Source organism: Amblyomma mixtum, chromosome 6 (assembly GCF_055824585.1).
Source record: "Amblyomma mixtum isolate Tamu chromosome 6, ASM5582458v1, whole genome shotgun sequence".
NCBI classification, from domain to species: Eukaryota; Metazoa; Arthropoda; class Arachnida; order Ixodida; family Ixodidae; genus Amblyomma; species Amblyomma mixtum.
In genome coordinates, this window is record NC_143017.1 from 118,788,821 (window position 1) to 118,811,368 (window position 22,548).

At 47.4% G+C, this 22,548-nt stretch overlaps 2 protein-coding genes across 3 annotated transcripts in view; one reads left to right on the forward strand and one right to left on the reverse strand.

Annotated features, from left to right (window-relative positions):
• The first annotated feature begins 1,039 nt into the window (after positions 1-1,039).
• Positions 1,040-11,800, forward strand: LOC149340191 (acetylcholinesterase-1-like). The gene is made up of 4 exons (XM_089548965.1): positions 1,040-2,645; positions 4,196-4,611; positions 9,277-9,426; positions 11,056-11,800. Exons 1-4 carry the CDS (start codon positions 1,482-1,484, stop codon positions 11,366-11,368), a joined length of 2,043 nt encoding a protein of 680 aa, XP_089405091.1. The 5' UTR covers positions 1,040-1,481; the 3' UTR covers positions 11,369-11,800.
• The window catches only part of TBC1D5 (TBC1 domain family member 5), a 33,607-nt gene continuing 22,623 nt past the window's right edge, over positions 11,565-22,548 (reverse strand). Inside the window, exons 14-18 of one of the 2 annotated variants that reach the window (XM_089548964.1) lie at positions 20,911-21,020; positions 20,495-20,592; positions 18,028-18,299; positions 17,039-17,215; positions 11,565-15,619 (exon numbers count right to left, since the gene is read on the reverse strand). In XM_089548964.1, the coding sequence (XP_089405090.1) occupies positions 15,257-15,619; positions 17,039-17,215; positions 18,028-18,299; positions 20,495-20,592; positions 20,911-21,020 (1,020 nt within the window). In that variant the 3' untranslated portion in view covers positions 11,565-15,256. Of the gene's footprint in view, positions 15,620-17,038; positions 17,216-18,027; positions 18,300-20,488; positions 20,593-20,910; positions 21,021-22,548 lie in introns of both variants that reach the window. The other variant, XM_089548963.1, reaches the window with a different exon arrangement.

A 22,548-nucleotide genomic window follows, 5' to 3' on the forward strand; every position in this document is an offset into this window, starting at 1 on the left:
CGAAAAATAAAAACTACGGGAAGCGTAGAATATACAAGCGACAACTAAAGGTGCAAATGACATACTGACAATGCCGCGCCGGCTGTTCACGTTAGCTACTTCTGGCAGCCGACTGCCTCACCGCCAAACGCAGCGGTCAGCGCATTCAAAGACATGTGAAGTTCCAGCCGCCGCGGTGGCTCAGTAGTTATGGTGTTCGGCTGCTGACCCGAAAGACGCGGGTTCGATCCCGGCCGCGGCGGTTGAATTTCTTTGGAGGAGAAATTCCAGAGGCCCGTGTACTGTGCGATGTCAGTGCACGTTAAAGAACCACAGGTGGTCGAAATTTCTGCAGTCCTCCACTACGGCGTCTCTCACAGCCTTAGTCGCTTTGGGACGTTAAACCCCATAAACCAACCAACCAACATGTGAAGTTCACTTCGGCAATAATGTGACCAATGGCGTCCTATACTTTGCGCACAAAAACAGAAACAAATTAACTTCACCTTGCTCGGCCTGATGCAGCCACGAAGCCAGGGCTATAACTATTGAGTAACGATTCTTTTTAAGATTCATTCCTTTGCCCACTTTGCAATTCGAATCCAGGTCAGGGCAGCCGCATTTCGATAACGGCGAGATGTAAAACTCCGGAGTCCTGTGCAGATGTCATGCATATTCAAGAATCTCAGGCGGCGGAAATTAATCTGGAGCCCTCCCCCACAGATATCTCTTCCTCATCCCCCCCCCCCCCCCCCCAAACACACACACACACAAATTGGTGAGCCACAACTATGACGCCTGGGCCAGCGATTCCTCGCAAACAATCAGCCCTGCTGACACTGCGGCGAGACCCCGCACAGCAAACATTGACTTCAGCCAAGTCGTACTTGCCATTAGCTTCCATGTCGTTCCGTCTTTGCGCCGTGCATGCATGTTACTTAGGAGACCCATTTTTTCTAAAACCGTGCGCACTCGCACTGTGCTTCGTTTCATTTCAGCTTTTCATTTTTACGGCAAACCTTCCAATAGATCTCTCAAGATAAAGAAACAGGCCCGTAACTACATCATCCGATCGACTAGTATTCAGGGGAAATCGATCGAGCGAACCGATAACGATTACCTGCTTTTGTTAATCGCGTAGCCCGCCGCACAACCGGATGAAAAGATATGCGCACAAATAACCAAACAACTTGGCAAACACCCCACCGCTCATCGCCCGCTACTGACCCGCTGCTGCCGACCACAATCTATGCAGAAACTCGCGCTAAACGGTATGCGCCACCGGGAGATCCCGGAGTTACGTAAAACCGCCTCTCCCACCCAGTTCCGGGTGAAGGCTGCCCGGAAAAGCAGCCGCCCACGGTCAGGCTTCCCGAGACCGGAGCCAAGAAAGTGGCGAGTGCGCGCGGTTATAGACGGTCCCGCGTCTTTCTTGGCACCCAAACACAGACACGCGCAGTCAAGGAAGCACAACGAACCGGCAGGCTGGGTGGCAGGGAGCGATGAACGCCCTCGACAGCGCGGCACAAGCCGCTAGACTCTTCTCGCTACTCTTAGTGTCGTCCACGTTGAAGGCGCTTCCGGAGGATGCACCAATCGTACGCACGGAGAACGGACTCGTCTCCGGACAGACACTGAATGTGAGCGGGCGGCAAGTAGACGCTTTCTACGGCATCCCGTACGCCGAGCCTCCTGTGGGAGGCCTGCGCTTCCGCAAACCCGTGCCGGTGGGGTCCTGGAACGGGACTTTCATGGCGACGACCAAGCCTCCGCCATGCGCTCAGACGAACCACTTCCACACCGACAACTTGACGCTCTACTACGAGGTCAACTCGGAGGACTGCCTCTACCTGAACGTATGGAGACCGACCGCCGCTTGCAACGGCACAGTCTCCTGCAAAGCGAACTTACCCGTTGTGATATTCATACACGGCGGAGCATTCCAGTGGGGAGACTCCGCCATCTTTTTCCACGACGGAGCGAACTTCGTTGCACTCTCAAACGTAGTCTTCGTGAGCTTCAACTACAGGCTCAATGTGTTCGGGTTCCTCTCCGCGGGCACGAAGGACGTTCCAGGTAATTTGGGTTTGTGGGATCAGAATGTGCTCCTCAAATGGGTCCAGAGGAACATCCGGTTCTTCGGCGGTGATCCGAATCAGGTGACACTCCTGGGCCAGAGCGCCGGCGCCATTTCGGCGGCTATCCACACAATTTCACCGTACAGTGAGGGTCTCTGCAAGAGAATCATCCTGTTGAGCGGGAGCCCGATTAACGTCGTCTTCACCATAGCGTCCAAAGGCGTTGACAGCGTCATGAGTCTAGCGCGACACGTGGGCTGCGCTAGCTGGAAGCCCACAGACTTGGCCGAAGTCATGGACTGCCTTCGCCGCGTGGACAAGGAGGAATTCCTGCAGCTGGTGAACGGCGTGGACCCGCGCAAGACCATCTACGCGCCCATTAGCGGTGACGAGTACCTGCCCAACGACTGCTCGTACGTCAGCACCTGGCGGAACAAGATTCGCAGCACGGAGATCATGGTCGGAACCATGGAGGACGAGGGCTCCCTCTTCATGTACAACGCCTTCCACCTGGCGCCGAACATACGAAGTTACGTCGACATCGATCACCGCACCACCTGCACGCTGATCCTCAGCGCCCTGCTCAAGGTAAGAAGACCGCGCCAATTGCGAGAGCGTTACCTTGACGCGTACCATAAGCCTCTGACTCTAGAATAATTTGGCGCACATTGGGCACTCTAACGATTCAGTTTCTTCCGAAGACGACCTCGTCTTGAAATCAGTTTGCCAACCAAACTGTCCTCGACTATCTTGTTTTTTTTTTTTGTTTTTTTTTACGGTTTCCTTTTCTGCGGTGCCGCTTCCGAGTTCTTTATTCCAAGTGTGCTGGCGCCTTAATACTGAGGAAGAACTGGCCAAAACTGCTATAGCTTGCAAATAGACGCCCCTTTCGTGGTCACTGCACGCTGTTCCTGGCGACCAAAACGGGGCATCGAAGGAGACGACTTTGGCGCCACAGTGATTCATAATGTTCTATAAACCATAGAACTACATTTGGGATCCCACGACCTAGCAACAGCTCTTTACTTTGAGCATCAACCCGCCACTGTGACGTTCGGTTTGTAAGCACGAAGTTGCGGGATCGAATCCCAAAAATGCCCGAATGGTGTGCGATGTCAGTGCCCGTTGAACACTACGTGGACAATCCGGAGCCCTCCCCTTCTCTCACCCTCCCCCATTCCTTCATTCTCGCCTTCCCGAACTGATAGTCTGCACTTCGAACAAAGAAAGACACAGTGGTCGAGGCTTTTTCCCCCGACGTTTCCGTGCTGCAACGCTGCGATTCATACTGTGGCTAGCCTATTTAACAGCAGTTTGCCTGCTCAGTTTTCCCGCCGCCGCACCATTTCCTCTCGAGGGAGTAGCAGGTAGCGTGGAGAATACTTCAGACTGATCCTTCACCAACCCAAATGTGTACTCGCACGTATTTACTAAAATCTCTAGCCCGAACTGCCGCTTGTGCAGCGAAAAAGCTATTTTTGACCACATAATCTGAGACTGTAAAGCACATCCTGCACCCCCCGATGTCATGACTGCTCCCTCACCTGACGCGTGGCTCTCAATAAGGGCCAGCGACGAGACACTCAAGGCTGTCCAATGGGCCTGTGCAATTCGAGACCTGCATGATCTGGACATCACCTATACTGACCACCACTCTACTCTTTCGTCAATGAAGTTTTTACTCACTCACTTGCGCAGAGGTCGCATGTTGCCGCGGTTCGCCGCTTCAGGGACCGACGGAGGATATTATAGGACTACGGTTCGCTTTGCTTTCCTGCTCACTCAGCTGTCTTATCGCTTCCAGAGCGGATCCGGTGTTCAGCGTGAGACAATTTGTGCGCTTTTTCTGTCGTTGTAACACACCCTAGCCTCCCTGGGTATATCTTTCTTATTTTCCCTCACGGTGCTGCTGAATTGCTGCGCATGATGCTCCTTTCCTCACATAAGTAATTTTCGCAGAGCACAAAGGCAACCGAGTACTGTGCGATCTCAATAGACCCGTCAAATAATCCCATGTGGTTGAAATTAACACGCAGACTCCGAATAAGGCCCCTCTTTCTCTCTCCCTTCTTTCACTCCTTCCTAAGGCAGCTTTGAAGTCAGTTTTGGCTGTAATACCTCGCGTACGCCATGCGCAGGTGTCCAGCAGCCAGTCCAAGGAGGTGACAAAGGTGTACTTCCCAGACGACCAGGACGACAGCAGCGTCGACAAAACAGAGGTGCTGAACACACTCAGAGATGCGGCAGGCGACGGTCTCTTCGTGTGCGCCTCCAACTTCTTCGCCGAGATGGCGGCAGACCAGGGGCTGCCCGTGTACCGCTACGTGTTCGCGCACCGGCCCTCGTACAGCTTCTGGCCGGCCTCGTTCGGCGCGTCGCACGGCGACGACGTGCCCTACGTCCTGGGCTCTCTGCCTTTCTTCAAGGACCCGAGCCGCTACACGGACGCCGTGCTGCCGGAACGTGCAACCTACGAGGCCGTCGAGTACACGGAGCAGGAGGAGCGCTTCATGCGGGCCATGGTCGCCTCCATCGCCGCCTTCGCCAAGACAGGGTAACCAAAGATGACTGATGGGCATGTCGGTACGGGTAGATCTTGAAGCTTCAGCGCGAGGAATATAGACAGGGATGAAAAGAGACAGCACAGCGCACTTAATACCACTAAGCATTTACTGGAAGAGATCACAACTCCATAACCCAATGCACACTCTCTTCTTTATAACTGCGGGTGGGGTAACCGACCTTACGCTCAGCGCGCAGAACGGGTAATGCGTAAGTCGCCTCTCTGCACGAAACGCTCCTGTTAGCTCTTTCGTAGTTTGACTAGGGTCACAATGTCTAATCAGAAAAGGGTATCTGACAAGGCAGACCGTCGAAAAACGAATTTGTTTAAGGCGCAAATGCGTGCGCCAGCACGAAAAGGAGCATTTGCATACCATATGTGCACAGCTTTAGTTGACCTTGTCTCCCGTACGTATAAACTTACACCTTCAGAATTTTATTTTCCGTCCTGCCCGAGTTTCTATTCATACAATATAAATAAACTAACAGTCCAAAAGAGACAAAGCCATCGTCCCGTCTTCGATCTCCCAGCTAACAGGACCCCTGTCGTTGCGTCGTCCACTCTGTCAGCCTATACCTTATTACTACTCCTTTTCCTCTACAAATGCTCCTCTTTCCAGCAGTTCACCGCCTGTGTCTTGGCCACTCCCCCGTAGTGGGTATATGCCATTTTATTTGAGGCCAACCAACCAACCAGTCCGACAGACTCTCATACGCGGACTTCCTGTTATTGCTCAGCCTTACTATTCGACGACGAAAACCAACTAACGCTGATAAAATTAAGCCCGTGTTGACAGGTCTTCCAAGGGGAATCGTCATTCCTTCGTTTTGACCATTATTTCGTTATAATGATGTTCGACTGTATATACTGTACTACCCTCCTTCACCCGAAGTCTATTACACCGTTGAACTTGGCACTGCAATGTGTGCTCAAGATTTAACCAGCTATAATGGCATTACAATAGGACAAGCGAAATCGCGCTAGGCCATCGTCAGATGCGAAACCATACAGCGCACACCGAATAGTGTCGCCTGTGCAGAAAAGCTTCCAACTCTCCCGGGAATGAGTCCAAGTATACGAATACAAGAATATGGAGACCAGTCAGTAGGAAAACATCTAGGCGAAATCTAGGTGATATGGAATTGGCTGTTTTTCATGGTTCCTCAAGTGGATTCCCAATGCCTTAATCGAACATCACCTCGTATAACTAAGGAATTAATGTAACCTCCACTAACATCACCCAATCTTAATAACAATAGTGAAGGTGTACTGACGGCTAACTTGGTCTACCAGTCTTTCAACGTATTTCCCGACCCCCTTGATCTCATCTTTCTTGCAACTTCATCCCATTTCACTAGAAGTGACGAGCTAAACGCAACGGCTTCCGTAAAAGTACCGTTCTCCCCCGTTCACGAGCTAACCACACCGTCTGTAAGCGGTCGCCTCGCGCTCGTAGCTTTCGCTGCACTGTCAACAAGTTGCGATAGGGAATACATAAGATAAATCCAGTTCGCGCACCGACAAAAGTAAACACGCGCAACAGTTGCAAGGTGAAGGATAGCGACTCATTTCGCAATAGGAACTGAAACGCTACGCCGGGCGAATTAGGCTGCCCGCGCTCACTATCGCGATGACCGTGGCACCGCCAAGATCGAGCACGGCCGCAGGCTCCGAGGCGAACAGAAGCGCCGATGCGGTCACGGCTCATTCGTAGCGTAGATTTTCACCGAGTTTCAGTGGAGGCGGGCGAATTTTTGATCTCGTTTACTGAGCCGCCGCACCAACAGCGTGCCCTGTTGCGTTGGCACGGCGGCACTGAGAGAAAGAAATTTTAATCAGAGGAAAGGAGGAAAGGTCGGCCGGTGGTAACATGGCCCTGGCCTGCTACTCCACACTGGGGAAAGGGAAGGGGAGGAAAGGAAAAGTGCGAATGAAGGTTGATGATGGCATAATACAATGAGTTTTATGGGTGATGTCCGCTGGCTCTCTGTGGAAAGTAGAACCGAGAATAGAGGGCGTAGAACAGGGGAGAACGGTACGTATGTTTACGGAAGCCGTTGCATTGAGCTCGTCACTTCTAGTGAACTGTGATGAAGTTGCGAGAAACAGGATATCAAAGGGGGGAAGGGAGGGGGTCGAAGAAATAAGTTAAAAGTCTGGTAGACTAGTAGACCAAGTTAGCCATCAGTGAACCTTCACTGTTTCTGTCAATAAAAAGGACGCGCATAATACCGCCAAAGGGCATAGTAAGTGAAAACATTGAACAGTTGCAATAACGGAGACGGGAATAGGCGTTTGCGGTGAGTTGCACGCGAAAAAAAAGAGCGCGAGCAAATTGCCGAGCTTTCGTGACTTCGTAACAGCGGGCTGAACGAGCCCGGAACATGGAGGCCCGGAAAGCCTATGCAAGACGCCCAGTCATAGAGTAATATAGAAGTAAAGAGCGGACACTCCCGTAGGCCCCAGCGGCCGACTTTTGTGCACAGCGCACCTAGCGGACCCGGGGAAACGCACTGGCCTCAGAGATGATAGAAGTCAACAGGAACCTTGTAGGCTCTACTTTCATTGCGTCTTGTGCGTTCTCCACTCTCGCGGAGGAGGCGGTGTCATACTGCCCAGCTGAGCAGCCGGCCACCAGCGTGACGATTACGGAGCACGCAACGATTATCCAGGTTTCGACGTGCAACGCTCGTCAAAAGCGTTTGGCTTTGATCGCTTGCCTGGACGCCGCGGCGAACACGTCACCCACAAGCCGCAAAGAAAGGCCCATCTCCATGGACACATCGGAGGCGCACCAGCGCAGCGCTTACGCGCCCAGCGCCGCACCGCGACAAGCGTCGAAAAACACATGCAACTCGATGGCCTGTCGCGGCTACCGCGTTCAGCTGGGCTTGGCGAAGCAAACGGCGCGGCGAAGGGCCGTACCATATTCGCGCATGGAGGAAGGAAAACATACCTCCATGAAGGAAAACATGTCTGACATGGACAGATATTTGCCAAGCGCCAGCGCCGGCTCGCGTCGGCGCGTCGCGCATGCGCAGTCCGGCTGCGGCGTACGCTGGTACGCGTAGGCGCTGCGCTGGTGCGCCTCGGATGTGTCCATGGAGATGGGCCTATGCCACGCATCGCGTGCGCTTGGCAAGCGGCAGTGAACCTACTACGGCAGTGAACCATACTCTTTTTCTTTTTTTTTTATTTGCACGTTCAGTGCCATCTGGCGGAAACGGGGAAGCGCCGAACTCCGCTGCGAAAGGGCCCGAGTGTCCGCTCTTTACTTTTATGTTACTCTATGGCCCAGTCGTGAAACGGGGCCCCACAGTTGCCAGCATACAATAACGACAAGTAGCGCGGGAAGTGCGGCGCCTTCAATCGAGTTTGTAATGAATACTAATGTGCCGCACACGACCCCAAATAAAACGGAACTAATATTGTCCCGAGCCACTTTGAATGAGCAGTTATGGCCACGTACATTGATTAGTACGCCAAAAGTTGCATTTGGCGGCAGTGGAGATGAAGGAAGGTGGAGCCTAGTCGGGGCCCCATATAGGAGTAGGCACGCATACGGGTGCGCGTTTAGGGTACTTTGTGCCAATGGGCACATGGAAATTGGCATGTGGAGTACACAGGTCACGCCACGTTTTATTTTTTTTGAATGCATGAATCCCAATAATGGCAAGTAAAATTTTGCTCCTCTCAAGACATCATGAGCGAAATAGGTGTTTATAGTAAGAACATCATCCATTGTAAGGGTGTTCTGTTGTGGATGAAATGCCTTTTTAGGAGCGTAAGGGTGTGATGGGCGTGCGGGTGCGGCATCAAATAAAGCACCCCAAAGAGTGTGAATAAGTTTGCTGCGCACGTTTTTCTTTGTTTCCAGCCGCCTTTGCATCGCTAAGAAGCGTAGTGATCGTGTAAAGCAGTTTCTACAGGGACTTACTTCCATGAGCCAATGTGTTTTGTGCACATCAGCGTTTCTCATAGAAAACTACTCAGAATTCCAGCGCAAAGGCCAGCATACAGGTGCCAACACATAGGCTCAAGAGCACATGTCTTTTTGGTGACCAATAAGGCAGACATATTTTTTTGCACCAAAACCGGTAACTTTACCATTCCAACATGCCCAAGCAGTCGTATGCGGTGAACTCGAGAGCCACGCTGTGTGCTCGCCTAGTACATAATAAGAGCAATTCAAGAACTCCTGAAGCTGGGGAGCAGCCGGGGCAGCCAAGTCCTGTGGCTTATTTAAAGGCTTCAAATGCCGCTAATTACGGGTTGCCTGAAGAAGTGGCCTCAGGTGATGGTCTGAAGCTTCATGACAGCAAGCATTAGTCACCAGAGGACTGCTAATGTAATTGCGAACAGAACTGGAGTTTGGCTAAGATGCAGATATTAGACGACGCGTTAAGCTGCACGATAAATTAGTTCCTAACCATATAAGAAATTGGCTGAGCAATTTCTGAATAGCTGCATTGAACTACAATTGTAAATGGCACTTTGACGGCAGCTGACCGTGGTGCCGTTCAGCCAAGAATATTTTCATGACCCACAGTGCTGCAAGTTAAGCAAGAAATGCGCACACATGAAATGAAGACTAGAGCCGTTAGTCTTCAAAAGTGTATGGCACTGGCACCCGCTGATCTTGCTCGTTTCCCCCAGGACGCCCACGGTGCCACTCTCCAACGCCAGCTGGCCGCGCTACACGTCCGCCCATCCAGAATTCGTGAACTTGAAGGTGAATGGCCACACGACAGGGCTGGGACCAAGGCGAGAGGTCTGCGAAGTCTGGAGGCGCTTCCTCATCAAGAGGTACACACCATGTACACAGATAATGACACCGGTTCTAGTCTGCTTTGTGTTTTGCTGGCAGGCATTTATACCGTACGAATTAAGACAGGGCATGCAGGCGAAACTCTATGAATCAGGCTATAATGTCCTGCATTTGTGGCAGTTCAAGCAGCAGTCTTCGCCAGAGTTGAGCAGAAGACAGTCGCAGAGCTGTCTGAACAATGCATGTTGCTTATTGAGGATGTGCACCTGCGAAGGCGCATCAACCGTGTGAATGCGACCGAGTTGTCCAAAGCGTTGCGGCGATATATAGGACCAGCAGTTCCTAGCTAGCTGCAGGGGTGACACAAGTAGCACAAAGGTGATGCAGCTATAGTGCATCACTGTACAGTCATTGAAAACATAACAGTAGTCCATCCCGAAAAATACAGAGGAAGGTCACCAGCATACACTATCACAGTCTCTTCACGCGACACCGCAAGCACTTCGCACGTTTTTGAATCTTGTTGGCCCAAATATATGAAAGTCACAGTAAACAGTGCTGCACCCAAACCCTTATTGGAAAACACACACTAGTACAAATTAGAGACCAACCGGTGGCAGCGGTCGGCAGTATGTGCCACTAACGCATGACGTCCTTCTCCTTAGCAGCTGCAACCGGGACGGCCAACACGCGTCTTCGGGGAGAGAGACTACCAGGACGCTGATGACCACCATGTGTGTGCTTGTCTCGCTCAAAATTCGGCTCACTCTGACACCTGGCGAGAGCGAAGGACACGATGACGAGGACATCTACGACTTCGACTAAGCGCCCGCGTAGGATTCAGCTTTGGTTTTACACAACCTATACCTGACACCTATTCCATATTAAACGGCTACGCCATGCATACAGCAAAGGCTCCGAGGCATGGGGATAGCCCTTTTACTTTCTGGCAGGCATATGCTCAACATTATCCACAGGCGTTCAGTGAGAGCTCTATGCAGGTGTAGTAAATACATCTGACATATCAAATGCCATCTACTATTCAAATTCCAGCTCCGGTGCCTAAATGCAGTTTGGCCTGTAGCAGTGACATTACTGAGATGCTGCTCAATGGTCTTAACAGATAAATGCCACTATGACCAAGTGCACACAACGCCGATGCAGAAAAGGAAGTACAATAGGAAAATAAATGCGCTAAAGCAGAATGAATATCATCTAAACTCCTGTCCCACAATTACCGAGCTGCATGGATGTGCCTAGAGTCTGGATAGAGTGCTAAGAGTTTAAGAGTTTCAAACTCCACAAGGAACCCATAGGTTACTATCTGCATGAGCAAGCCCTATGAAGAAAATTTGAGGCCACTAAGCCCACGGCTTGCCATCAGTAGTTGATGTGTTGCACCTGAAAGATAAAAAGCTTGTCTTGTCAGTAAAGCAACTGGGCAGTGAAGCTATAGAAATGATATCAATGCCAAAATCTCAATACGGAGAGCAACAGCTACTGCATTTTTCACGAACTGACAGCTACAAAAATGCCAGTGAAATGTGTGCCAAACATCAAACCCATATGCCAAGTGATGTCTATCATTTGTCTGCAACAGGTACTGCAACACTTTGCTATGCTCCATTAACTCTCCATATGCTTGCACCCACCCCTACAACTTGCAGGGATCCTGCCGAGCAGAAGAATATAACACAAGCAGAAGTAACCCAGGAAGACGATGAAGATGATGAAGAAGAAGAAGAGGAAGAAGAAACTGAACTTGAGGAGGAGGAGGAAGAGGAGGTCGTCTCAGAAAACTCAATAGCACAAGAGACACCAGTGGAAACACCGAAGCCGAGCCCCGCTGCACTACAGCCAGAACGGACGCTGAACCGCACGGGCAGCGGAGTTCCCAAGTCGGCAGATGGCTGCCTGCAGCTGCCGCTGCTGGCCGCCTTATCAATAGCGGCATTCATAGTCGGCAGGCCGGTCCTCTAGTGCTGCTCCAGTGAAGCAAACGAGGCCTGTACAGATATGTATATACCACACCAGGAGCAGCAGTACGGCTGCAAACACATTCATGTCAACTAATAAAAACATGGTTCACCCGCAGCATCACATCTCTGCAGAGAACGCAGCAACAAGGCTGCAGTGTGAGGACAGGATGCGTAAGCACAGAAAAAGAAACTGCATGCCAACTGTTTATACATTTTATTCACCTAGGCTGGATAGAGTTAAAGGTTGAGTCAGCAGCAGAGTATGCACATTCCATATAAGCGTGCACATGCACACCCACACCATTTGTACATAGGCCCACATCAATACAATCCATAACTTTCAACTGTCAAGAAAGCAAAAAAATAACTTGTGGCCACATACTGCTGGTGAGATTGCAGCTGTTGTTTATGCACCCGTACAGCAACAGCAGCAAAAAAATGGAATACTGGTCAAAATCATACAGCTCATAACAAAACATGCAGTGCTTTAAACAGAGCACTGCTCAATTATAGCAATCTAGCATGTGAGTAAAGGAACTTTATAGTACATAGTTGTAATATCACTCTCTCTTAACGAAGTAGAAGAAGGAACGCAAAGAGAACAAGAACACAACAGCAGAAAGATGTGGAAAAACGTAACCAGCCGTTTCCAGACTTTGAACATCCTTCACTACAGTTCGGCACACTTGCCAGCCCAGCATTGTGTCCCACAGCAAAAGCTTTGAAGTGCAGCGTTCAGGAACTACCAAGAGCAAATCTAAGCAGAGACAGAGCACTAACATCTTCTGAGTAAAGCATGTACCACTCCATTTGCAAGTCTACGAAGTCTACGTCACGAATGAGCATGTAGTGTATACGAACACAGATCCAATCACCCAACTTCAATCAAGAATCAAATGCAGACTTTGATTTATAACATATTAGTTGCTACCTGCAGCCAGAATACACGATCATATAAGCCACTTCGACAGCGTGAGCAAAAGCGACCAGATAGCTTCCCAGTGCCATGTAAGCACGCAAGCAGTGTTGAAAGGTCCCGAACCTTTGATCCGAGTTTATTGAAGGCTCCGAGGGACAGAAATAAAACGTTTCATGTGTTTACGCAACCCCTGCATGAACAAGTATGAGCAGACAGGAGCAAGAATAATAATAATAAAAAAAGGCACTTCACCATTAAGAAATTCACACCCTAGCAGTCTTGCAAACTACCGTCATGCTCAAAGCAGTGTCCACCTAGAGGAAAGCAGCATTTAAATAAAGAATCGTATAGTTAATCATTAGCACAAAAATGTGTGAAAACTATTAAACGCTGCAAGCAGTAAGGGGTAAGTTGAACAAACAGTAATGCTAACGGTTACCTTCTTTTATGTGCAACCCTTTAAGGGATCTGCACTTGAGATTTATGGAAAGCACTTACTTCATTTTTTTTTTTTTGAGAAATGCACATAATTACGAATTTAACGAAGAGGCATTATTTCCGTGCGCGCACAAGGCCGCACCATAAGAGCATAGGTAATGTAAAAAAAAAAATAATACGCATATGACGTAGCTTTGAATTCCTGGAACCAATCTGCGATGCTTTGACAACTGAATCCAAGACAGTCATTCTATAAGATGCAAAATATTGCATGTTTAAAAAAAGTAAAACTGGATTGAAAGACGGTGCATAAATTCTACGCTACTTACAGGGCAGTTATGAACAAAACAAAAGCAGAGATAATCACATGCCTCCAGATATGTTTTACAAGTTCTAATACATTCGCTAACCAACCGCTAATAAAAAAAACAGTCACTAATAACAGTCCTACCAGAAACCAGCATTTCCTGCAACCCAACAGCTGCAGAAAGACATACCGTCTTTCACTCCCAACAGCGTTAGTAGCATATCAAACACTTGTGTTATACTTGCACATTTACCTGGTGACTGTTATTAGACTTTAGAAATACAAACACAGAGCAAAAAACGGCCTAGCATTGGCCCTTAAAAGCAGCCATGTTTATCAATGCTGCTCTGCCTGTCTCTTGCTTTTCTTAAAAATAGCACCTTTTAACGGTTTAGCAGAAGGTTAGCATATTTTAAGGGGGGACACTGGTCTTGAAAAAAAAATTTTTATTAATGAAGCCACAGTTATGAAATCTTCAGGGAATATGTATTTTTGTGTGCTGATTCTAAATATGTCATTTAATTCCATGTAAAACAATTCCTTGAGCACTTATGCACTTTTTATGCTAATATTTTGTGGAGAGTTTTGAAGAAAATTTGCTGTGGGAAACTCGCTGAAATGTATGCCATTATGTTCTCTTGATACCAAGGAATACAATAAGGGTGAAAATGTCTTCCTGCCTATGAGAAGGAAAGTGTGTATTCCTGTTTCTGAAGTGGCAGCTTCAACACCCTATAACTCAAGTTCTATGATAGCCAGGATGATAATTTTACCCTTATTGCATTCTTTGGTGTCAAGAGAGCCCAATGGCATGCATTTCAGCGAGTTTCCTGCAGCGAATTTTCTTATATGCTCTCTCCAAAAGACTTGCATAAAAATTGCATAAGTGCTCAAGAAATTGTTTTACACAAAATTAAATGACATATCTAAAATCAGCACACAAAAACACATGTGGCCTGAAAATTTCATTACTATATCTAGATTAATAAAAACATTTTTTCGAGACCAGGGTCCCCCCTTAAAAATAGCACCTTTTAACAATTAGCATATTTTAATCGCTGAAACTGTTCCCACTTCAAGGCAGGAAATTTTCGAACCACGAAATGAGCCCCTGATGCTGAAAAAAAAACTGACTGACGATGAAAGTACTCAAAGCCGTCACACGGAAACAAAGGCACTCTTGATGCTCAAACAAAGCTGCAGAGTGAACTCTAAAATACGCAAAGAACTGGGCGGTGGCAAGAATCGTAAAAAAAAAGGGGGGGGCGCGAGAGATTCGCAGGATTCAAAAATGGGGCCGAGCAAAGAGCGTCAACGGTCTTTGGTTCTTCCAGCAGGAGAGCAGACCTGCGAATCGGGAGGAGGCAAGGTTGCACCTGAGCGAAGTCGAATGAAAAGCGAGAGTGCTCTGCAAGTCATGCCACAGTTGAACATGGGCAGCTTTGCCAAAGGCTTTGTGCATACCCAAACCCACCACCAATGTTCAACAAAACTTCTGCGAGTCATGCATACTAATTGTCACAAGAAGCATGCACAAACATGCAAAATATTTGTCCTTTTAGCAGCACTGACCTACTTGTGCACAAATCACCTTCATGAGCAACGCTACACCAGCGATGCTTGACTGAACAAGAAAAAATTTTCCCAGTTTTACGGTGCTACATGCTTTGCATGCATGTCGTAGCCCACCAAGGCTTTTCGTTTCGACGAAGAAATTAAGAAACAGCCACACTTTTTGCTGGAGTTGTCAAATACGAGAGACAGGCTTGTCGTTTCTGGCAATGACACGGAGCGTACCTGTTTGTTAAGTGCCAACTGCCACTGCCTTCCGCAAGCACAGAGCACCCCACCCTATACCTTATCAGCAGTGGCCTGCCCTCCATTTCCAAGTAAATCTCCTCGCCAATTAGCACATTGGGACGCATGAATTGTCATACCAAGAGATGACACCACTCTTCTGTTTAGATGCACAAAGCAGACATAACCTCGGGTTGCATTATCTGAAGCTGAAAGAAGGCTGTGCCCGGCTGATTCAGAGAGTTTTGGATTAGCTGAAGCACATGTCATGATCTCCACCCTTCTATCCTGATTCTAGTTTACACCTTGAAAAGGGAACATCCAGATCGCGCTTCAAAGGGTCACAACCTCACTTGCACAACTGCTGACAGAGGCACACCACCCCTCACAAGCGGACTGGCTCCACGCAACAAAGGCAGCGCGCCCCATCAGCTCAGCGAGGGCAGTTTTGCAGGCACTGTGCTGGCCTCTTCCTGCCTGTCTGCAGCCATCGGTGCCTTCTGGCTGTTCTGCCCCACCAGAGCCTGGAAGAGCTTCTTCTTGGCCTCGAGGGCGTGGTGGCCACTGTCAGCTTCCCTCACCTTTTCCTGGCTGTCCCAAGAAACGAGCGAATCTCCATCAACGTCCCGTACACTGGACTGCTGCTGTTCCTGCTGCTGCTGGTCCAGCAGCCCAGAGGGGTCGTCAGTGGACAGCAGCGTCCAGCCCTCAGTCACATACTCAGCCTGAGCTTCGTCCTCTTCTTGGCCAGCATCGATGCACTCGACGGCACCTTTGAGGGTGTCCCGCACCTGAAAGGGCACAGGGGCAAAACTAGGATCATGCTACTTTCTTTAAACTCCCCAGTTTGAAAATTAAGCTCCCTCAGAGAAAATCTGAGCAGAAAGGGAGGAAGCCAAATATGAATTTTGTGGCAACATCCCTTAGGCCTTGATGAACCTGCTTCTCAACACTTGTCCAATGCACATCGAAGAATTTTGGCACTAAATTTGCCCCTTAGTAGCCAAAGACTTAGTTGGCTCACCCGGCTAACTTTTGTAACCGCTGTCAATGATTACTCCAGCTAACTCACGTCTATTTTTTCCTCTGGTTAATGCCACTAACAGGGCTGGTTTGACCAACTGCATTTTATAATTTTGCAGCAGCTTCTTTAGCCTGACAGGAAGGAAGCAGGCAAAGGAGCGCAGATAAGCTATAGGCTCACACATATTTCTGTTTGTTCAGGGAATGGCATGCTGGAGGGACACAGCACCCCGGTCTACTCCGAAGCACAGCCTTGATGTGATTGAATTGACTGGCTTGTCTAGCTGTATGCTTGAACTGACTAGACTATTGAATCATGTACAGTATTTACTCGCACGATGAATGTGCTAACATAAAGAATGCACCCCCTATCCACAAGGTGCATATGCAGCAAATGGCAATGCTCTCCTAAGAAAGTGCACAAGTTGAATGCAGTGAGAGATTTCACCTATCTCATGTGTCTGAATCTATCATGCATAGGCCACCTTCTTCTAAACCTTGAACTAAAAGCCCCAGAAACGTGGGGCACCCTTCGCACTTACAATATCCGCAAGTTAGTTTTAAGAGAACTTGATTCGTTTACGGTGTAAAATCTGCCCCTTTTAGTCTAGTGAGTGTAATCCGCAGTTTATATATAGCATTGATTTTAAATTCCCTACTCAGCATTTAAAGACTACCGTTTACTATTACTGCACGATGTCTATGCTACACGTGTCAGAAAAAAATGTTTGCAAAACAGAATTTTTCACACCAGGAAGAATGTCAGCAAACTCGAAAAGAAGAAAAATAGAAGAGAGTTTAGCACGGCAAGCATGAAATATCATGCAGTAGTAAGTAGTACTAGTTGAAGTGGGCACCTAAGGTCCTTACGTCTTGAAGGCATTTGGCCTAAAGGCCTTTACCACAAAGGCCCTCACCCAGAAGGTATTTTACCACAAAGGCCTTAGACCTAAAGGTCTTTACTTTGAAGGCCTTCACCCATGTGTACCCTTCATCCAGGCATGCCAGGTGTACACACATGGCAGGCTGCCCACAACACGGTGGGCAGATCAGCCACTTGCCACGAAGCTGGCTTCAGACACATATGTATGTATGTCCAAAACTGGAAAATGTGCCTAGTAGTGCTACTGCATTTAAAAAAAAGAGAGAGAGAGAGAGGCACAGAGACAGAATGCATGAGTGCTGACCCTCTTGAGACGTGCGATGGCCAGCATGACTTCGTCTTCCCTCTCCAGCTTCTGCAGCAGCACCGACTCCTGGAGCAGTGCCAGGTGGGCGCTCATTTGGCGGCAGCACGATTCCATCACCTGCTGCATGTCGCAGACCTGCTTGCGCAGCAGCTGCACCTCTTCGGCCGGCATTTTCTGCAGGTGTAAAACAGCGCTGCTTCAATGTGCTCGGCATAAGAGAAAGGATAGAGCTCAAGGGCAAGACTCAAAGCTGAGGACTACAAAGGACCTTCTGTACATTGTCAAATAAAATACAGGCTATAAGACAGTTACGCAGTCACTTCATAGCTTGCTTGTATAATTGGGTGTGCTGCAGCACAGATGTGAACATTATAGATTATTCTATTATAATCAATGAGACCAGAAACTTCTTTATGCATTATATACTGCCCATGCTTCCTGATAACATATCGACAGCATGGGGCCCCAGACCCAGCCAATGCACAGAGCCCCTGTTGTCCCTGTCAACTACGCAGTTCTTGTGAGCCAGGAAACTAAGAAAGAATAAAGAGTGAGAGAAAAAAAAGAAAGGAGGGCATATAGCACTCAGAAAACAGACCAGTAGTCATAATAGACAATTCTTCCGAGTACAGAAGTGTACCAATTCTTCTGAGTCTGGTGTGTACCAATGAGTTTGGCTACCTTTCACAGCGACAGCTGTCCCGGCTGGCGTGGGCATAACATGGAGGAGCAATGCGAAGCAGAGGTGAGTGGTGCCATTCGCCACGCTACGGTTCTGTGGCACTTTTTGTGTGCAGCGGCAGTAACTACTGCTTGCATCAATGCACCTCTGAGCAGTGAGGACAGCCCCGTGTAACACTACAAACGGTGCATTCACCAGCGTAGCCAGCTGTTACTGATGTGGCGTTACACAGGCGTGGTTAATCGTTGGCAAATTCTTTCGCACTTAAAACTTGTGTCGGCACTAAGTAACCAGTGAGAACTACCTGAGATTCCACCGGGGAGTCGTGTCTTTGCCAGGGCGGGACTTCACTCCCCTCTAGGCTGCCATGACGCGGGACGACAGCAGAGTTGAGCTGCACCATCTCTTTGGCGTGCTGATCGCCAGCGCTGCCGCCATTGCCAGCCAGCAAGTTGAGACTCTGGGTGATTGGATTTTTCTTGATGCCCCGAAACGACCACACCTGGTTGTTGGCCTTTGGCTGAGACCGGTGCTGCAGTGTGCGTCCCTTGCCTCCTCTGGATGCCACACTCTCCTCTGCAACAGGGCAAGGAAGACGTGAACAGAGTGCGGAGGTTTGTGACTCAGACCAAGAACAAAAAAAGCAGCAAATTTCACTGCGTAAAAAAATACAACATTCCCAAGACCATCAGAGAAGATGTAAACAGCACAATTTCCTCATTGGAGTTTCAGCTTTTAGTGCTAGCCTTTTAATGCCCAATGCAACCGTTCGTAACAGCTAAAGTCAACTCTCGATTTCGAACTAAAAGGGGGAATTAAAACTGATTTGAATTATATGAAGTTGAAATAACAGGAGGCTTTTTAACACTCGAGATGTTCATGGGAACATCTCGTGTGTTTGCTTCACCTCGCGGTTTTCGAGCTTGATGGTGAAACCATCTCTCTCTGTCTGTCTGTGTGTCTCTGTCTGTCTTTGTGCGTACGCGCATGCATGCACACACAAATATATATATATATAGGTTGCGAGAGCATTAAGTACTTGACTGCTTAAGGGAGGACACTGGTCTTGAAAAAACAATTTTTATTAATGAAGTCACAGTTACGAAATCTTCAGGGAATATGTATTTTTGTGTGCTGATTCTAAATATGTCATTTAATTTTATGTAAAACAATTCCTTGAGCACTTATGCACTTTTTATGCTAGCATTTTGCTGAGAGCTTTGAAGAAAATTTGCTGCGGGAGACTCGCTGAAATGTATGCCATTGGGTTCTCCTGACACCAAGGAATGCAATAAGGGTGAAATTGTCTTCCTGCCTATCATAGAACTTGAGTTATAGAGTTTTGAAGTTGTCACTTCAGAAATTAGAAGGAAAGTGTGTATTCCTGTTTCTGAAGTGGCAGCTTCAGTACCCTATTACTCAAGTTCTATGAGAGCCAGGATGATAATTTTACCCTTATTGTATTCCTTGGTGTCAAGAGAGCCCAATGGCATACATTTCAGCGAGTTTCTTGCAGCAAATTTTCTTCAAAAATCTCTGCGAAATACTTGCATAAAAAGTGCATAAGTGCTCAAGGAATTGTTTTACATGAAATTAAATGACATATCTAGAATCAGCGCACAAAAATACATGTGCCCTGAAAATTTAATAACTATGACTAAATTAATAAAATTTTCTTTTCAAGACCAGTATCCCCCCTTAAAGGAGTATGTAGCGAAGTATACGCTTCATTAAAGGAAACATACTTATTTGACTCGACATTTCGATTGGAAGACTGATCTTCTTCAAGAGTGTCTCTTGAAGATTGGCCTTCCGATCGAAACGCCAAGTCAAATAAGTATGTTTCCTTTAACGAAGCGTATACCTCGCCATGGATATAAAAGTGCCGTTTTATTTCCTTCGGTATCCATTATCCATTTGCCTCTGAATTTTGACCTCCGAATGTTGGCCTTGCGATCCTACACTTTGCAATCATTCCATACGAAGTAAGTCTCTGCAGTCAGCTATTCCGCACTACAGATGTTTCATTGAAAAAAGTTTTACTATAACCAAAAAAATATTCAGTCTATGGCAGTCGTAATGGGACCACAGTTTCAGTTTAATATATCTGAGTCTTTACCGCATCCGGGTTTACTATAGTGGGGTTCTACTGTATGATGTGCAATCAAGCGTAGCGGGAAAGTGCCAGTTTGCTTTGTTAGTTAGCCTAGCATAGGCCTAACATCAGAAACTAATGAAATGGTAAAGGTGCAGTGTGCTTTCATTTACCTACCACAGGGTTGAGTAAACAGAAACTCTCACAGCTGGCATCCTAAGTATCAATCCATTACTCTACTTCAATACAAATTTGGTTTAGAGTAGTGCACATCTTGTTTTGTTCAAGTTCTTTTCTGTACTTTCCACAATAGGCTCACACTAACTCATCCAAATGTTCACATTAATTACGAACTCATGTGTAGCGCAGGCAGTGAACAGCAGTAGCAAGAGGTCACGAGGGCCATTTTCGAGGCTTCAGCAATACCGGCTAGAATGAATGTTGATAAGCCGATTAGACATGGAAACAGTTTTTTCCCATGCTCCACGTAAACCAAAATGGCGCCGACTGTGGGTTTAATGCATACCCCTTATACGATGTGGCACATTTCACAAGAAACTTTCAAAAATCCGATGGTGCAATATAAAGCAGAATTGCAAAGATAATGTTTTGAAGAAGACATGCCAGCTCTTAATCCTTCTTTTTCATAATTTTTTTAACAACATCTTACCCTCACCGTCAGAAACTTCAGATCCAGACTCTAAGGTTGTCGGTTCACTGTTGGCTCTTGAACTTGGTGCCTGGATTCCTAATGTGGTGGGTCGACCTGAGGACCTACAGAAAGCAAAGAAATGGCAGAAAAAGTGTAGTTTAATGCAGTGAACTTAGACCTTGTCTGTGAGGTCATGCTGTAATAAAAACCTCCAGACTGACCTCGACCCCCGCGTTTCTTCATTCACTGAAATCACTTGGCAACTGGGTACACAACTGGGGACACATGCATGTCAAGCTTAAACTTTTTTTGACAATAGTTATTGTTTCCAGGTATATAAGCATTGGTCAAAATTTTTAACAAGGCGAGAAAAAACACAAAACAGAGATGCTGAAAAGACCTCAGGTCAAACATACGAAAGTTCCTTTCGAGCGTCTTACCTTCCAAAGGACCTCGTAGCTTCTGATGCCACTAGACCCCTTCCAGATATTTTTGTGACCAAGCTAGGGCTGTACACATCAAACTCTTGTTCGACAGGCTTCAAGTATTTCTGAAACACACAAGAGTAAGACATCAAATGCATACAGAACATATTGAGCACATATTTCAATGAGTAATAAAAAAAAAAGTAACGCCAGCAGGCATAGAAATCAGCTGCGGCCTTACCAGCAGCAGTAGTAGTATAGTGCTTTTTTCAAACAGAAAATAAAGTGCCGAGAAAATTATGAGCTTGACGGACATATTACGCGAACACGTGCTTGCCTACATTTTTATTTCTGGGTTGGGCAAACGAAAACTGGTTACGTTTTTGCCTTCATGCAACTAGCATGATTGAAATCCGCAAGACTTACAAAAGTGGAGTGAATATTAACTAGGGTCTAGTTTACATACCCAACCTACACAGCTAAGTGAAAACTTGAAAAGTGTGCTTAGAATCTAGCCATGTAGGGAAGTGTTACTAGCATCAGCACACGAGACAGCGGCTTAGCAGCCATGAAAAGGCAGTTAAAGGTCCATCAGTCCCTTTCAGTTTTCAGTGACCTCTTCTAACTATCATCCCTCCCTTCTGGTCCCCCACTGCGTCCGCACATGCCCCAGTGGCTGTGTAACCTGCAGGTGCAGACTCAATAACAGTGGTCAACTAACTGCTCACACAGTCAATCCCAAATACTGTAGAATCCCTTTAAGACAAGGTGAACTTGAAGGAATCAGAAAATTTGTTCGTCTGATCAGAAGTTAATCTTAACAGAAGTGCCTCCGAAAAAAAAAAAAACATATGTGAGCATGCATGCTATGCGTATCGAAATACTGTTACATGAAAACAAAAAATAAAATGACATTGTGGTGTGAGGATAATCACAAATAGATTCATAATGGATACTAAAGCACAAAAAAAGACAAGCACATGGAACAAGGGCCACACAGGACAAGCGCTTGTCGTGTGCGGTTTTTCTTCTGTGTGCTTGCCTTATTGCGCTTTAGCATCCATTATGAATCTATTCCAACACGCCCAACTTTTTGCCCTCCTTCATCGCAAATACAGCATATATATGCATTATGCATGAAGTGAGCTGAACAGAGAAAGCATGAAACAGTCAGGGGTTTCTCCCTCCCATCTTGTGTGAATCTGCACAAAGTTTTCCTGAATACCGTAAAAACCCGCATATAATACGAACCCGAATATAATACGGGGCACCGCAACCCCCCGGCGCACCCAACGGATAAACAAAGAAACGACGTCGTGACGTCGTTTGTCGAGAGTAACGAAGCCAAGCCGTAGCCACGCGCCAATAGCGAAGCCAAGCCGTAGCCACGCCGCAAAAACGAAACCAAAACTTCGAGCAACTTTGAAAATTTTTGTTCGGATCCGCAAATAGTACGAGGCGGAAATTTAGGACGCTAATTATGGGAGAAAACCTCGTATTATACGCGGGTTTTTACGGTATGTTGCTACACCAACTGGCTCAACGTTCTGCTTTAGGAAGTGTGCCACTAGCATTGGTGCAAACGTATTCGTGCTTCTGGGTAACTGATAACCTTATCTGTTACAATTTTTTAAAATCAAATTATCGATACAC